The following is a 17,973-nucleotide window of genomic DNA, read 5'->3' as shown; positions in this document are numbered from 1 at the left end:
GGAATAAAGAGGCCACTGGTTTTCCAGAAGTAAGCCAAAAGCCCATATAATCCTCTCTCTTTCTAGTTTCCAGATAAAAACCATGGTTCAAATGAGCCCATCAGCACTGCTAAGGAACTTGGCAGCTTCACAAGAGTTAAACACAGAGTCGTTGCCTCACATGACATCCCCAGTTTTCAATCACCTTAACTAAAGACCTTCTGGGTGTTCAGCAGAACTCGGACTGACAGCTTTAGTCACTCAGAAAAAAGGAAGCTTGCTGGAGCTGGTCAGACCCAGTAAGGAGGTCAGTCTGCTGTGGGCAGGAGAAATGCAACAGGGAAATTTGAGAACCAATCCCCTGATGCTAAAATGCAACAGCACTTCTATTAATCTGCATTGCTCTTGAACTCGCAGGCTGAAGAACTCCAGCAAGGAAAAGTAAAATCTAGATAACATCTGTGTTTCTGAGCAATGGTTTACAAACAAAGTGTCACTCTAGTCCCCTAAAAATGAAATGCCAGCAAGGCCATGTCCTCTGCTCCCATCAGGGCAGGCAGAGCCATGATCCAACTTTGACTTTGTATTTTATTGTCATGCATCTACTGAGTTACACTCTGATTCTTCAAACTTCAAGCATCCGTGTCCTGCCACAGTGCCAGAAAAAGGTGGGAAAAAGCACTGATACTTTGCTCCAGTGACAGATCACTGCTTTCTCCAAAGAAGCCACTTTCCTCTGCCCTCCCTCAGTAGCACTGCTCTCCATCACACCACCCCTCCTCTTTATACACAGACAGTCCCTGCAGAGACACCCGAGCTGCAGCTGCTGCTCTTTTGGGAGCCACATGGGATTTTACACTCTGTGTTTAGGCCTAAGGACTTCACAGGAAGCTCCCAGTTTCTTGACCAGTTTGTCATGAACTCATTCGTTGGAGGTCTTGCCCGCTCGTTCCACACAAGCTCCTGGGAAACAGATCACTGCATGCTTTAAATGCAATTACCTTGAATTCCAGGAAAAAAAGAACCTCACAGCGGGATTAGAAAAGGCAAAAGCTTATAGTGCTCGAGATGGAGCTTGACAGACTCATGATGGAGGTCACAAGACATGTCTGCCCCTGCTAACAAAGGCTGATATGATATGCTGGGAAGTCCCTCCAGTCCTACCTTGTTAGTCCAACCTCTCCAATAGAACCCTGGCTGCTGACAGCAGCCTTTTGGGAGAAGCTGCTTTTCAGACAACGCTGTACAGGAACTTGGTTCCCCACTGCACTCCCTCATTTATTACAGATCCCTCTTTCTTCCATAACCCCAGCCCCTTCTCACTGGAGGGGCCCACAGCCATCCCCAGTTACTCCTGGGTGGTTTTCCATGTCACAACCATGAGCTTGGGCTGTGCCCTTCCCTCCCTGGCAGTGATGCCACCTGCTCATTCCACATGCTGCAGAGCCCTGACAGACCCCACAGGGCAGCACCAGAGGTACCAGCAGGGATGTGGCAGCCACAAAGCACCTGACTGTGCTCCACAGGGAGCATCTGCAGGGTCTGTGCCAGCAGAGAGGGCACAGCAGCCCTCACCTACCACAACCAGCCCATTTCCCCACCACAGCCTCCAGACAGGACTTTTAAAGTCTTTTCCCAAGGATATTATTGTCTGTAAGGGGAAAATGACCTGACACAGCTATTTGGATATGATTTAGTTTTCTGGAATAACCAACTCTGCAAATGCTCTATATATCCCCATTCCAAAAAACCACTTTTCTTTCAGAAGTCTCCACAATGGAATTAATCCAGAATACCAATTTCCCCACCCGAAGATAAGGTTTTGGGAAATTTCGTTCTTCTACTCTGCATTTATTTCTCTATCTTTAAACCATCCCTTTGCTCCTGATGCCCTCCTTAATATATTAAAATATATTGCTCCTGATGCCCTCCTTTATATATTAAAAAATATATATGCTTATATATAAGCATATATATAAATATATGCTTAAATTAAGCATATATTATATCAAATTTTTCTATAAATATTAACAAAGAGAAACAAGCCTTTTCCGGTCACAATGACTACAAATAAAGTAGTCAGATGAAGCTGCACTCCACACACTTAAAATAATCTGATCCAGCTAAAACCAGGAAGGGAAATTGAGGAAAGAGCTCAGAGGAGTTAAAACTTAGATTTTTTGAGGGACCAATACTAGGGGAGACATCCTTCTTGCGTGGTGTGAATGGAATAATGACAAATTACTGTTACTTGTCTCTGCATTGAAAACCACATAGTACAAATAAGAAACAGCTTGAAAACTTGGCAACTCGTTTTTTCCCCTTCCTTTACTTCACATGTGTGTATGTGTACAGAATAATACCTCCACCATAGTAGGTACAGGAAAAGAAAAAGGATGCAATGATTTTATCAGACCTGTTCCGAGCAGGAATTTGCACTCCTCATAAAAACGGGTAAGAGTTAGCAGCAAGGCCCAGAAAGTGGTAGAAACAGGCAAAAAACAGACAGAAACATGTGAGAAAAACAGAAGTGACAGTGCAAAGACATAGATAATGCTATGGGGGAGAGAACCCATAGAATTTCTATCAGTATTTTCAGAAAAATCTCAATTTACATAATAAATACAGCATTCAGGACATCCATGAAACTCAGCCTAATGGAGATATGCACAGTAATGCAAAACCTACAGCTAAAAGGAAGTCTTGGATGCAATTTTCTCTCCATGTCAGATTGTTGAGATAAAAAGTCAAAAGATAAAAAGACAATGTTGAGTCTTCAAGTCAGCAAAAGCACCTGATTGTCAGTAAAGGCAGGTAGAGTTTTTATATCTATTTCCTGAGGATGGCCAGAGGGTTTCTCTTCTCTCTTGCTGATGGTCCCCAAAGCTATTTCCTTGTGCTCTCCCCCATCCCCAGTAAGAGACGGTAATTCTGATTTAAAGATGAGTTGAAGCATACCTGTTGCCTGCAAGTAACACATGGGCAGCTTTTTCCATCCTTGAATAAAAGGATTTAGAAGAACTTAAACCAAGTCATCTCTCCCCGGGCTTAGAAGGCTTTGCAAGCCTTCTCCATAGGCTGTCCAAAACACACGTGTTGAGCCAACAGGTTTAAAACAGCTCATGGAAAAGATCTGCTGCCAGTTGATCATTTCCTTCTTATCTGGAGTGCTGTAAAACTCCTTGCTTTATAAACAGCACCAGGGCTGCCACTGAAAAAGTCAAAGAAGAGATCTGAAACTCACATTATTTTACCCTTGTGCAGACAATACCCTCTCCAGGTTTGCCCTGTCCCCTTCCTCCCCCTCCGCAGGTTACCTCCAGCGCAAAGCTCAGGGCAGAGGGCTGAGACCAGGTTTTTTGGGCATCCTTTCCCCTTTTCCTGGGGCTGGTCCAAGGCACATCCCAATGGATTTGCTGTGGAGTGGCCCCGGGTGCCGCTAACAGGTGGCTTCGCCCGTGTGCTTGGCACGGCGCTGGCGAGCGAGCGGCGCGGCGGCGGAGCGGAACGGGACGTGTGCGGGGAGCCGAGAGGGCTCGCAACACTCACTGTTTATGTCAGGGCCCTCGGCCCCCCCAAGGGACCCATTTTCACATAATCTATAATTATCTCTTCGCTTTAATCGCCTCGTCACTTCGGAGGCTCTCCTGGGCACAGGAAGAGGAAAAGCTCATTAACTGAACCTTTTCTCCTCTCTCCAGCCACCCATAGCTTTTAATTGCTTGGTGTTGTTATTATCTATCAGTGCAACTGGGATCATTTTCATAAGAAAGGGTGGTGGGAGGGAGGGAGGCAGGAGCAGGTCCCTGAGGTACGCTCCACAGACAAACCTTTGCTTTCTCAATTATTTATGCCAGCTGAGGTTTTACAAGCTGAATAAATCCATAACTCAAGTTTATTTTGAGCCGGCAGGCCGTCCCGAGGGAAGTGTTGCCCACTTGACGGCACACTGGTGTGCCATCCCTCCGAGAGCTGCCGGGACGTGGCGGGACGCGTGTCATCCAATTCCCCACCGCAGAGGAGGCGGCCGGGAAAACGCCGAGTGGGAGCCACCACGGAAGGATGTGCTCTCCAAAGGGAAGGCAGTCCTGAACCCTTTGCACAACAAAGCAAAGCCCCAAAGGTCACTGCTCCAGGGACAGTAAAAAGGGGGGAAGCAATAAACTTGGCAATCATCTTGAAGTCAAAAGATTGGTCTGCTGAACATTGGTCTGCTGAACACTGACCTGAAAAACCCCAAAATCCCAGCTGTCAGGACCAGCTGCAGGTGTTTTGCCTGAGCACTCTGTGGGCTGCCTGGGCTCCACAGAACCAGGAAAGCTCTTCCATAGCCCAGCATTTGAGAGTGACACGTGTGGTGCAGCTACCCACACGCACAACACCAGCCTGTAATTCCCAATACAGATATCGCATGTCTCTGCAGCTTTCCACTCATTTCCAGTGCTGCTGTTCCCAAAAGCAGGGCTGGAGGGAGACAACAAAACCCCAGCCCTGCTCTGGAGCACTGGGCTCATCCCAAAAGCCATTGCTGCTCTGAAACAGCATCCTTGCAATGGATGCTGGAAGCAGCTCTTTAAAATTCAGCAGCCTTTGTGCCTGACCACATGCAGCGACCTCTGGTATTTTCTGCCAAAACAGTTCATTTGTCTCACACAACAACTAATCAATTCCCAGGGCCATCCATCATGGGGGCTCTCACGAGCCGGCCCGGCAGCAGGACCAGATGGCGGCTTCGTTAGTGGGATTAATACAATTCTGATGGATTGCACGGCATCAGGCAGGTCCTGCACACCAGGGGTGCCCGCTCCGCACCCACATCCTAAATGTTTCCCCACTCACGATTGGGGTTGCTCCCAAATGTCTGGGGAAGGGTGGTAGTTTCGACCAGGAAAGGGCTTCTTCAGCATCCCTGTGGATGGGAGAAGTGTAAAACACAGCTCAGGGAGGCCTCTGTGCTGACTGGCAGATGTCATTCCCATCCTGGCATGCCAAGGCCCTGAGGAAGCAGATCGTGGCAGAGCGCAGGAGGGCTCCTCCAGTGGAAGTGGAAAGGAACACGGACATTTGGCAGCGTTATTTCTCATTCTCCAGCTGCCAAATCAATGTATTTGTTTCCTGAAAACACTTATAAACTGCTTACTCTTTGCCTCGGCTTTAAAAGAAATACTGAAAGATAAAGCTGGATTTCCAAGGCTATGGCATTTTTGGCGTATCTCTCAGATTGTGTCTTAGATGAGATTTATACTGCTAACACATCAGTCAACTTCAGATCACTGGTCGTGTCCCAGGTTTGTGAACCTCCAATGATAGTGCTTGGATCACAAAAGAGCTCCACTACTACTGCTTTGTTCTGGTAATAAGACCAGAAAAGGGACATAAAAGCTTTATGAAGCAGTAAAAAAACAAACAAACCACCACTATACCCAGCTTGAAATCACTGATAACTTCTAAATTCTTCCTTCCAAGGGAACCTCGGAGTCCCATCATCAGTCACCAGCATGCAGGAGTTTTATGCAGTGCCCGAGGGGAGAGAAGTGATTTGCAGAGAAACCCAGAGGCAGAGCACTATGCTAATACATCCTGCAACTGCTCCCCATTACTCACTGGGGGTACTCGAGCTCTTTATTGCAAGGGTTTATTAATGACTTCTAATTGATGACCAGTGCCCAGTACCCCAAAGTAAATAACTGCTACGCCTCATTAGCTCAAGAGACCTTCTCCTGATTTGAGAGCTGATCTATGAACACACAAATTGCACTGATTTAACCGAATCTCTTTCTAAATTGATTTAATTAGATCGGTATAACCTGTTTCTGTGGATGCTCTTGAATTTATTTAGAATCAGTGCAATGTGCTGTGAGCCAGACTGACCATTTTTCTATCTTGTTCTCAATTAGAAACGTTTGAGATAATTAGTGATAAGGAAAAAAAAAAGTGGCCCTGGCACCAGCCATGTTCCTCCTATTGCTAATCCACGTTAGGGCAGGGTATGGTAACTTCACTTTGTCCATCCTTTACAGATCTGGATCCTAAATCCCCAAGTATTTCATTCCACAAAAGGAATGTAAGTACTATTTAGGCATAATTTTAGACACCCAGTTTGAAATCAATGGCACCACTGCTTTTTTGCTAACTACTGCTGATGGCAAACTAGGGGTTTATTTTGTTTAAAACAAAACCTCTGCTCTTCAAACAACACAGCAACAGCTTGAAGGGCTTTAATCATTTATGATAAAACTGTTCAAAAGGTTCTGGTAAAGAATAAAACAAGTGAACCTGCTTAGGTGACCCTTCAAAACTCTGCACCTGGATTCTTGTCTATCTTCTGGTGCAAGCTGAGGTTGTGGCTCCAGATAAATCAGCAGCCTTTTCCTGCCTTTGGATCAGCAGAATCCTAAAGGGCACACGGTAGGCTGTGTTTGGCAGAGTAATACCTGCTGAGAAATTGCTCCCAGCAATCTGTTAGGGCTGATGAGGACTCGAGTTTTAGCTTTTAGTATACAAAATAAGGGGTTTTTCTTACTTATTCTGGGCTTCTTTAGTGATCCTGTAACAAGAAGATACTTATCCCATCAACAGAGCTGGGAAACAAACTAAAGTGGTTTGATTTCTATTATTTACATTTTTGCAAGCTTGTTGCAAAGCTTCAGACAAACCCCACCATGCAACTGAGTCAACAAAAGAGTCTGCATCAAAGTTTCTTTTCTCAGATAGCAGGTGTTGAGAGAGCACACACATACACACACTGAACTGACAGCAAGAGACTTACCCGAAACTACCAATGTGTGAAAGCTTATCTTGGCTCAAGCCAATCAGTTTCCTTTCCCCTTAAAATATTTCACATTCTACCTCTACAGAAAGTGCCTTAATTTTTTTAAGGCAATATTCTGTTTTATGAAGTATTACTGAATGTTAAGCTTATGTTTTTGTAAGTAACCACTCACAGCCTCACAAAAGTCACCCTTCTAAGTTGAACCAATACTTGCTCTAGACAAACTTGGACACCAAACCTAATGTTTAGAGCCACTCCCTCTTTGGTTTATCTGCTTGATTGGTTTGGTATCAGAGCAATTTTGCTGTTTAAGGCTATGCTCTTATTAGTGGAATTATCATACCAGAGATGTGCCTATACTTGCATGTTTATTCCCTATTCCAGGAAGAGAATGAACAACAGACAAAAGAACCAGGAAATGCAAAGCTGTAAAACTCTGTGGGTAGATGATGGTGCCACTTGCTCATTCCTGTCTTGCAAGGAAGACACTGATGCCTGGGAGTCAAATTGTGCTGACAGACTATACGAGTTTCCACTCTGCCAGCAGAGTCAGGACACTTCATTCAACAAATTTCAGCAGAATCACCCTTTTCCAGTTGTGTGGGAGACTACACCTGCCTACGGCCTCATTTGTAAGGACAGCTGTGCTGTGTTAAACAAACAGCACTTATGTTCCCCATGGTATGTTTGGGAAAAAAGTATTTGCAGCTGTATTCTTGGAAATAAAAACAAACCCACGAAAAGATTTAGGCTGGTCAGGTCAACCAGAGCAAATTCTGTTTTTCTGTACATTATGCTGTATTTCAAACCCAAGAAAGGGCATAGGCAGCACTTGGGATACCCAAGACTCTGACAGCACTTTAGGGATGTGCTCTACCCCTAAAAGGAGAGCTTGAACAGGATTTAAACCACAAAGTCAAACTGTGAGATCAAGGATGTTGGCTGAGACCTGCACTGCTAGAGCAGGGCCAAAAAAGGAGCTGCAGAAGCGCCATTCCTCAGTGTGTTAAACCAAGGTCACACCTGACCACCTCTGCTCAAGGGCCAGGGCAAGTCAAAGACGTGTTGGCTCTCCAAGCAGGGGAAGGAAACCATTCCTGGCCAAGTACTCCACTCTAAAGTGGATTGCAATCCTGAGGGAAATGCCTGCATTACTGCCAAGCACCACAACTGCCACCCTGCCTGCTTACAACAGCTGCCTCCATTCCTACCTGAGCTCTTTGCAAAGGGTTTGGAGCCACCTGATCAAGATTTCTGTTCTTTGGGTTGTGACAACAAGTCAAAGAAATGCTGTGCTAGAGTTTTAACTCTTTAGGTAAGTTCTCAGCTGGAGACTGCATGTCCTGAAATCAGTGTTTACACTTCCTGGATGTAAAAAGATGCAAGACATTAATTAAAAAATGGGATCATACACATGTAAATGGGTGACACATGTCAGGAAACACTGTCAAAAATTTAGTCTTCTCTGACTGCTCATTTTAACTAAAAATACAAGACGGTATTCTAAAACTTCCTCCACAAAATCACTTAGATATCGCTGTTTAATATTATATCCATGATTAGTAGCCTGGAACAGAAAAAAAATAAATAAACCAAACAAAAACCATCCAGGTGTCCTTATTCAGTAGCTAATGTCACTTACTACTTGCACCTTGACAGTTTTAAGTAGCAGCCACTCTAGTTCAGTAAATGCAGAGCTGGCTTTTCTAGCTGGAGAGCCCAGAAAAAAATTAATTTGATATAAGGCACAAACTGTCCCTGAAGGCAAACATTGTCCAACACTAAAACCTTCACTGAACAGTCCCTAATGAATGTATTGGTAAAGAAATAACTATTTGGAAAAGGTAGTGCCTGAATAGCTTTCTATTAAAAATATCCAATATTACCTTTTTTTTTAAGCCATATAACTGAAAAATGGGAAGCCTTGCCCTTCCCCCACATCTTGTGCTAGGGAAAGGTTACTACCTGGCAATGATACAGGCAGATATTGATTTAAATGATTATGGACCTGAAAAGTTCTTTCCTGTCATTTATTATCCTACTGTAGCTGCCACCACACTTGTGCAATATTAAAAAAAAAAAAAAAAGCAAAAAAAAGCTTAACAAAATGACATTAGAAAAACACTGTTTTTAACCGAATTCCAACACAGATAATCACCTGATTATTTCTTCTTCTTGATATAATGAGCTGATGACTGGGCCTCCAAATACAGTTTTGCTTTCCTTTCCCCTCTTCTCTGTTGTCTGAAAGAAAAAGAAAGATTGGTCCAGCATCCCAGCTCCCACCATATTCCCAACTCTCATTCCCAGCCCTGGCCCCTCAGGACCCAAAAGCTGAGCCTCTGTGAGGCAGCATAATATTCTGTTACTAGATTGCAAAACTTGCCTTTATAAATCTATTTAATATAGATTTAAAATTAAATTTTATAATGGGCAGCATTTCCAAATGATTTACTCCCAGGAACTCTAGGATTCTGAATGATTCCCACCATAATAGAAATGAACAATTAGAATAATGATTGATCGATATGGAGCCCCAGGCCTACCTTTTCAAAAAAACCTTCCTGCAGCCTGGGATCTTCAATTGCCTGACTCTTCATTGATGCCAGACTTTCAGCAGGGGTAAGTGCCTGCTGTCTGAAAGCCTGACCCAATTAGGGGGTGCAGGGAACCAGAAACCTCAACTCTTCCACGGCATTAAGTATTTTGGTTTTCAGATAAGCAGCCAAAACTCGTTTGGAATTTGCAGCAGCAATTTCTTACAAAACCAACCCATTAATTGCAACTTGCTGCTGCCAGTGGACAGGTCTGAGGCTTTCTGTGATGGCAGTGTCACACCTAGGGTGAAAAAGGTCAGGAGGAAAGTCCCAGCCTCTTGCAAGTTCTCTGTAGCTGTATCACAGAAACCTGGAATGATTTGGGTTGGAAGGGACCTTAAAAATCACCTAGTTTCACTCTCCTGTCATGAGCAGGGACACCTAGACCAGGGTGCTCCAAGCCCTGTGCCACCTTGTCTGGAACACTCCCAGGCCAGCCACAGCTTCTCTGGGCAACCTGTGCCAGGGTCTCCTTACTCTTCCAGGGGAGAATTTTTTTCTGATAATCTAATCTAAACCTACTCTCTTTCAATTTGAAGTCATTCCTTCTTGTCCTGTCACTCCAGCTATTGTAAATACTCTTTCTACTTCTTTCTTGTAGATTCCCTTCAGGTACTGGAAGGCCACAACTGGATCACATCAAAGCCTTCTCTTGTCCAGGCTGAACAATCCCAGCTCCCTCAGCCTTTCTGCATAGGAGAAATTCCCCATCCCTCTCATCAGCTCCATTACACCCAAAAGCATTGCTGTCCCATCAGAATTCTACCTAGAAAGATGTTGATTTTTTTTATTTTTAATAATGCATTCTTACATTTGTCTTCCTGCTCCTCAGGTTGCTTTTGTTTTAAATCAGTGTACTAGTTCCCTATAGCACATTTATTTTTACATTCTACCCAGCTTGAGCCAACCAGTTCCACCTTTCAGTTCTCCTGTAGCAGCCCAAAGCCATAACATTGGGTTTGCAGATATCACAGACATGCTTCTTTATAAAAACACATGGAAAGGAAATTGCCTTTGGTGACTATTCCATGGCAAGTAGGCTCTCTCTAATTTAGAGTAGAAGGTGACATGAAGTTCTCCTTTCTTCAAAGGAAAGGGCTTCAGAGTCTTTACAGTGCAGTGCCCCTCTTAAAAAAATTATTTAGCAGGGAACCTTACTGTCCATCAATTAGATTCCACTAATAAAATAAAATTAATTTCAGATCACCTGAAAGTGCACAGAAGAGTTATTCCTATACAATGAAGTTATACTCACTACTAGCCTATCCTGTTTGATACTGAGGGATGATGGCCATTCAATCAGTGTCAGGAACTGCAAAAAATTTTTAATCTATATTCTTTCATCTCTTCCCACTCTAGTTCTTGGTTGTTGCTTTTATTCCTAGTCAGAAAAAACATTTGAAAAAATACATTTAATCTTTCTAGAGGCAGAAATTGTTAAAAAAAAAAAATTTCTAGGATTAAGTTCACCTTTTTTGCACAACAAATGCATTTCTACCAAGGATTAATCATGTTGATTGAGTACACATAAGGTCACTGGGAAACTTAGTGATAAAGGCTTTCCCAAAAACACTCAGGCAAAAACTTCTCTGGCTTTTAATCCATATACAAGTTACTTTGTCCAAGTAGCTTTTATCTCATCTCTTTCACACAGAAATAAGTAATTCAATATTCAATTTATGAATGTTGAAGCAAGCTTATTCCATCACAGTCCTTGATATGTAGAACAAGTTTATTTTCCTGGACCTTCTTCATATTCTGTTTTCTCAGTATTTAGCCATGAAGACAGAGAAAAGGCTCCACCATTCATCCTCGCTGAGCTTTCAAAGGGGAATATGTCCAGGCTTCCCAAAAAAGTTGAGTCTGTTGCAGCACAGATACAAACTGGTTTCTTTCCAGCTGCCTTTGACAACCTGCCTGTCCATGAGCTCATCTGACCACTTCCAAAATCCTTGCTGCCCAGCCTGCCAGAACTTCCACGCAATATCTGAGCACGATGTTCCAAACTCGGTGACACAAAAAGAGGGGGAAGAAGCAGCAGTTCCCTCCAAATCACGTCACAGCTACTGACATCACTGACAGCAACTGGTATTTTTATTTGTTGCTCATCCTGGCTGAAGGGATCAGTAACACACAGATGCCCTTTTCCTCCTTAAATCTCTTGACAGTTGTACAGCAAAAAAGGGTTCTTAGGGCTACCTAATGCAGATAATGACTAATGAGTTTAAAGTCACATTACCCTGCAAACCACAATGAAATTAAAAACTGACACAGCAAATTTCCTGTCTCCTCTGTTAAAAAGGCACTGATAATTAACTATGTGGCTCTCAATTAAGCCAGCTCCATTTCTTTCACTGCTGGCAGCGCTGTCCAGAAGCACTGCAGATGCACAGGTAATGATAGTTAAGGAACAGGACAATCCAGGGCGTCCATAATTTGGAACCTGAACCCAAGGGAGATGAGAGCTGTAGATCTGCAGTTGGACCACGCAAGAGAGGTGCTGTAGGAAAGGCAAAATTGCTGTGGACTCCACAAGAACAAGACATTACTCTTAAAATGCCAGTTAAAAACTGTGGGAATAAAGAGGAATTTGTGACAACATGTGAAGACACCCTGGAGGATTGTACCTGTGTGCCAAAGCACAGGCAGTGGCATGTAAGAAATAGGGGAAAAGACGATAGAGAAGTGTAAGACATGCCTTAAACAGTGAAATTTCTCATGTTTTCCCCTTGCCCACTGATCCTTTGTGGCTGGTGTACAATTAGGGCTGATGTCAAAGTCACTGCTGCTGTGACAGTTAACTTTGGTGGGCGGGTCTGGCTGGCCAAAACCAGCATAAATCAGGGGCACATCGGGGCTTCAGTATGCAGCAAACGTACTGCTGAAGAGACATCTTCAACTCCCCTGACTCCAGATGGGCTCAGGGACTGGTGCAGAGAACTCCACTAAGCCCAGAACGATCCTTCTCAAATGTCACCAGGAATGCCAGGAATAAAACCACAGTCCTCCAGGAACAGACAGTGGAGCATCCTCCTCCCTGCCTCAGTGCACTGGATTTGTCAATAAGAGCCCAGCTCGATCCAAGGGACAATTGCATCCCGGCTGGCTGTCACTGGCAATGCTGCTCCAGGCAGCCTCAAAGCCTGACAACCACTTTTGGAACAAAATGGAAATACAGGGACTAATATTTGCTAACATCATTAATTCTTTTTTTTTCCCCCCACTCCCCCTTCTTCCTTTATCCACCATGTCAAGATGTATACTTTTAAATTGTTGTCAGCCATAAAACAGACGTCGTGTCTCAGTTCAGAGGTTAACATATAATGACAGACACATTAAAAACCCTGTCCAATGCCTCACTGAAAATTTCAGCTCCATCTTCTCTTCAACAAGACAGTGACTCAAACTCACTTATAAGCTTTAACAGCATTAAAGCCTAATCATGATTGAAAAATAAAGGAGAAAGAGAAGATGGTTTTATCATAGTAAGCATTATGGAAATGCAAAACAATTAGAGACAAACATTTTCTTTGTGTGGGTTTTGTCACAAAACTCTCCTGTGATTGCAAAATGATCCATTTCTCCTTTGGCATTTTTGGGGAGTGGGATGAAAATTATCATTTAAGAGGAGGAGCAGTAGTTTCCTGATGGGGGTTGGTTTGGTGGATCACTCTCCTGCTCTATCCCTGAAGAAAGGACTGGCATGGTTTGTTTTTCATTTCCACACCCAAGCTTTGTTCCAATCTACAAAGCTACAACAGATTTAACAAGATGGCAAATTCATGGGTCCTCCCAATGACCCACTTCAAGCTGGAGAGCCAGAAGTAGCCATAGAAATGCAAATGAACTCACTTTCAGTGATTAGCTGGGATGGAATGGGGCACAGCTATTTACATGCAGGGCAAGGGACTCCTGATTCGGACAAGGAAGGTACAGAGAAGACTACAGAAATACTACAAAACAGCAGGAACAGCACAAGTTTCAGTAAAGCCTTTACAAAAATGGAAGACCATAATTTCGAGTTAACAGAAGAGCTAGATCCCAAGCATGGGTTAAATGTAGGGCCACCCCAGTTTTATGCAGAGCAACATGGGAACTCTGCCTGGCTGGTTTTGCATGGCCAGACACCCAGCAAATACAGCAATAGCCATTTGGCAAGGCACGTGGCTGTGCTGCACATCTATCATCCCCCCAGTTCCCTCACATCTCGCTCTGGCTTTTTTCCACACCCAAAACCTTTAAATAACTTCTCATAAATACATAATTAAGAAGAAGAGAAAGGCATCAGCAAAAAAAGGTTCATCTCATCAAAATACTTATCTTCAAAGTTACCCTGAGTAATGCCTTAAAATGGTCAAGACTGAGGTTTTTCATCATCACACACCTTGGAAATAGAAAAGTGAGACAACTTAAACAAGAGTGATGTATCAGGATCTCACACCTGAGCCACCACACCACACAGAAGAAGTCTGCACTACTTATTGTATTATTTTCCTCTTCCTCTGAGCCTGATGCAGCTTGAGTCAGAGCAGCAGCTGCATCCAGCTTTGTGGGATGCAGACAAGGAATACTCCAAACAAAATGATTCTACTCAAAGCTTCTCAAGCATTTCAGCAGCAGCAATTGCGTAGTGCAGAGTCCAGTCTGCATTTGTGCTGCACAATTCACAATTCACAATTCAGGTGTCAGACTGGCACATTCCCTGGGGACAGGGACACACCACTTTGCTCCATACCTGTCTGCAAGGTGGACACACAGCAAGGAGAGTGGTGAAACCCTCTCCTTGGCAGGAATGTGGCAGCCTTCAGCAGCCACCAAAATCTGTCATGGCCTTTCAAACTGCTGCAGGGCTTTGAAGTGCAACCAAGGGTGCTGAGCCACCATGCCTGGAGGAGCTGCAATTGCTGGGTGCTCACAGAGGTTTGTTTGGCAGGGGTAGGAGAAACCCTGGCCCACGTCCCAGCTCCCTGAACTACACCTGAGAGGTGCAGCAACTCCAGTCTGGCAGGACAGGTGATGTGCTGGAACCCGACAGGCTCACAGGAAAGTGCCAGTAAATCCCTGACATATGCTGATTGAATTGTAATTAAGCTGGTATCATCTCAGGCGAGAAATCTCACAGAAGACACTTCAGACACAAGAGCAGACCTGCTCTGCTGGCCATCATGTTCCCTTAATGCTCTGGATTAACATTTCTCTATTTGAGGAGTGAGGATTATCAGGACGACAACAAGAAAATGTAAACTCTCCTAAAGTTTCAGACACTCACTCCCCTCCTCTCCTGTGTGCCTGGCCTGGCCATCCCCCTGGGAAGGGAACTTGGGTAGAGACTAATTGTATTTGACAGCAGCAATTACACACAAGGCTGGAGATTAGAAGCTCGTTAATTGCGTGTGCCATAATTGCTGCCGTCTTTTCCTTTGCCAGTGCCAGGAGAGCCGAGGGGAGGAGGGTGTTCTCCACCCCAAACGCAGGTGGTCCGAAGATGAGAGCCCTGGGATGGGGAGGAGATGTCCCTTGTCCCCCAGGTGGTCCGAAGATGAGTGCCCTGGGATGGGGAGGAGATGTCCCTTGTCCCCGGAACAATGCGGGAGGCTCCTCCGGCGGTGCCGCTAATGAGGCGTGAAATGAGGACAAACAATGTTCTCTTCCAAAGGTATTTTCCACCTGTATCCTTCTGACTTTACAGCTCGGCTGAACTTCAGGCTACCTGCAGCGGGAGCGAAATATTAACCCTAAATATTAACCCTTTGGAGGTGATGCTACTATAGGAAATACATCTTTAAGTATTTATAAAATTAGGCATCGTTTTACATGGTTTAAATTGATCAAATCCTTCCTTCCTGACTAAGATATGAGCTCAGCATTTCTCCCAGCTCTTTACTGGTGTGAAAAACGAGGTTCACATATTTTTTATAGAATTTAAAAGTTTAATAGAAAGACAATTAGGAGATAAAAATAAAGTGTACAGATACGGCCGGCTGTCTCTGCATTCAGCCAAGAGAGCACACCTTACTGACAAAGGATTGTCCCTTAAAAACAGAACCTTACTGCATATTCATAAATTCTCATACATATTCAAACATTCTTCTTAAGTTTTGGATGTTTCTTTGTTTAGTTTTTGACTCACTCCCTTCCCAATAAATCGATCTTCTTGGCTCCACCGAGTTTCACATTCCCTGATAACAGAAATGCAATAAATTCCTCCCCCAGAGCTCTGGTCACTGCTGTCCTCATCTGGACAAGATAATCTAAGAATGGAGGGGGGATCTCTAACCATCTTTTTCAGTCTTTGGGCTGTACAAACAAAAGTAGTTTTTGTTTTAATACTATGCCATAGCTCAACATATATGTATATGATACCACTATTTCTAAGTTTCGTCAATAACAGAAATAGAAGGAACTATATTAATATAACAAAGTTTTCTGACCTTATACATATAACATTCATTTTAATATTTGCAAAAAGCCAACAATATAATATGTATCTACAACACTGGGTAAGGCAGTAAGACCCAAATAAGATACAAATCCCTCCTGGCTGAGGGCAAAGCCACCTTTCACAAAAGGCTGCTGTACCCTCCCCACCAGCCCTATTAATAACTGTCATAAACAGAATATTTTATTATTCCTCTGTCCAAAATCCTTCTTGGCTCCCAGCAGCAGCATGCACATGACTCAGCACCTGGAGCCTTTTCAAGAACCCACTGAGGATCTGAACAATCTGAGCAAACTGCCCGTGAAAAATAGCAGCACACTCTGCAAGATAACATGGGGTTGAGGTGGTTTTTTTTGGTTTGTTTTAAATATTGAAGGGAAAGTTTAGTTAATATTCCAATAATGTCTATGTAAAGTTTTCCAGTTCTCATCACAGAATTTCCCTTTAAAAAAAACAAACCAACAATTTAAGACAGGGAAAATATTTTCCAGATTACAGTCAAAAAATAAAAACAAACATACTGTAAGTAATGTCATAGTTAAATAGCACTGCAATCTAAAGCAAAGCCTGGCAGATTACTCATTTAACTGTAACGACTTAATTAATAACTGCACCATAATCATAGCTGGAAATTAGTAGTAAAGACATTCAGAGGAGGGGAAATAAATGTAAAACACATAACATAATTTTGAGCAAGTCTTATGTTTGCTAGGAGCTGTGATTTTGTGACTCACTACACATTTTAGCATATGCGTGGAAGGAAATACCATACTTAATAAAAAGCCCTGAAGCAGTGACTTCCCAGTTTTTGGTTTGTGGAGCTCTTTTTTTAAAAGGAAAAGCAGTCATGGAGGTGCCAAACACAAGACCACCAGCAGGCTCCTTTCCTCACGTACTTTTTGTGGGCTCTGACAAAACTTGCAGATTCCCAGAGTCTGCAGTGTTGTTTGGACCTTTCCAAGGTGAAGGAAACCAGGTCAGTCCTGGAGCAATCAATCCCTTCTGTCCCATCACCTGTATGAAAATCCATGGATGCCCAAGCAGAGGGAACCAAGCTACAAACACAGCCTGTAATTGTTGGGGGTTTTCATTAATCTAATACAAAATATTTATAGAGATTTACACAGACATTTGTAGGAACAATATATTCTGAGCCAAGCTGGAAATACTGAACAACTCTGTGGCTTGGGATGATACAGGTGGCTCTGAAGCCTGAAAACTGCAGGTAACCCTAATTTTTGATAAATAAATGACATCAGCAGCCATCCTCTGCTTTCTGAAGTGACACTGGGCCAGACATGACTGCAGTGGCCAACATCCCCACTGGCAAAAGGAACAGCTCCGAGGCTGCTTGACCAGTGCCATAGACATTTGTCTCCTGCAGCAGATCTCAGTTGTGAAGGCAGAGAGTGGATTTATGAGGTCTGCAGGCACAGAAATGAAGAGATCTTCGCTGGTCATAAGCAGGAACAAGAAGGATTCCAAATGTTCAGTGCAACCCAGAACACTCAGCCAGAGGGATGCACGATCTAGATGCAGCTGCCTGTGGAACAGCCCTTAGTGCTGAGCACTGGGGCTGTATCTGAGCCTTTCCCTGTCTTTATGTTGGTTACTTCAGCTCAAAGTACCTGCAGGATGCTCCAGAGACGTTTGAGGAGCGCCACCTCTCCTTAGAATACGAGTAATTTGGTACAACACTGTCCAAGTATCCAAGCAGGAAACAATAGCTGCCCTTTTAAAGGAAAACTTTTTCCAATCTAAGAGACAAATAGTGTTTACATGACATTAACCAATGTGTGAGTTAACATCCAAACAAAATCTTAATCTCCAGTAATTACACTCAATACTTCCTTGATATTTCCTGTAAAGAGCAAGCTAAACATAACCACTTAACCTTTTCCTAGCTCAAAAAGCAGTATTTTCACTGAAGAAACAGCTTAATTATGCTACAGCTTATGTTATACATAAAACAATTACAGCTGGTTTCTCCTACCCAAAAGCATATGCTATTTTTAATTAACACATATTCCTTCTTTTAAACCAGCCTTTGCCTTGCCATGTGAAGCAGCAGGGTACACAGACCCTTCCTGTGTTTGAATACTCAAGGAAATGTCTACAGCTCCACGCCTAAACATCGATGTATGACATATTCCACATTAAGATAAACCTGCTGCAATTTCTACCCA

At 43.5% G+C, this 17,973-nt stretch overlaps 1 protein-coding gene across 1 annotated transcript in view; it reads right to left on the bottom strand.

Moving 5' to 3' along the window:
• Nucleotides 1-17,973, bottom strand: part of ACBD6 (acyl-CoA binding domain containing 6) — an 81,676-nt gene that overhangs the window by 47,159 nt on the left and 16,544 nt on the right. Inside the window, exon 4 of the mRNA XM_005528695.2 lies at nucleotides 8,910-8,995. Coding sequence (XP_005528752.2) covers nucleotides 8,910-8,995 — 86 coding nt within the window. The remainder of the gene's footprint in view (nucleotides 1-8,909; nucleotides 8,996-17,973) is intronic.

This window comes from Pseudopodoces humilis, chromosome 10 (assembly GCF_049639895.1).
Source record: "Pseudopodoces humilis isolate 2021_Gansu_Grassland_sample_001 chromosome 10, ASM4963989v1, whole genome shotgun sequence".
In the NCBI taxonomy this organism is placed as follows: Eukaryota; Metazoa; Chordata; class Aves; order Passeriformes; family Paridae; genus Pseudopodoces; species Pseudopodoces humilis.
The sequence above is the reverse complement of the archived record's forward strand: the minus strand, read 5'-3'. Positions and strand labels throughout refer to the sequence as shown.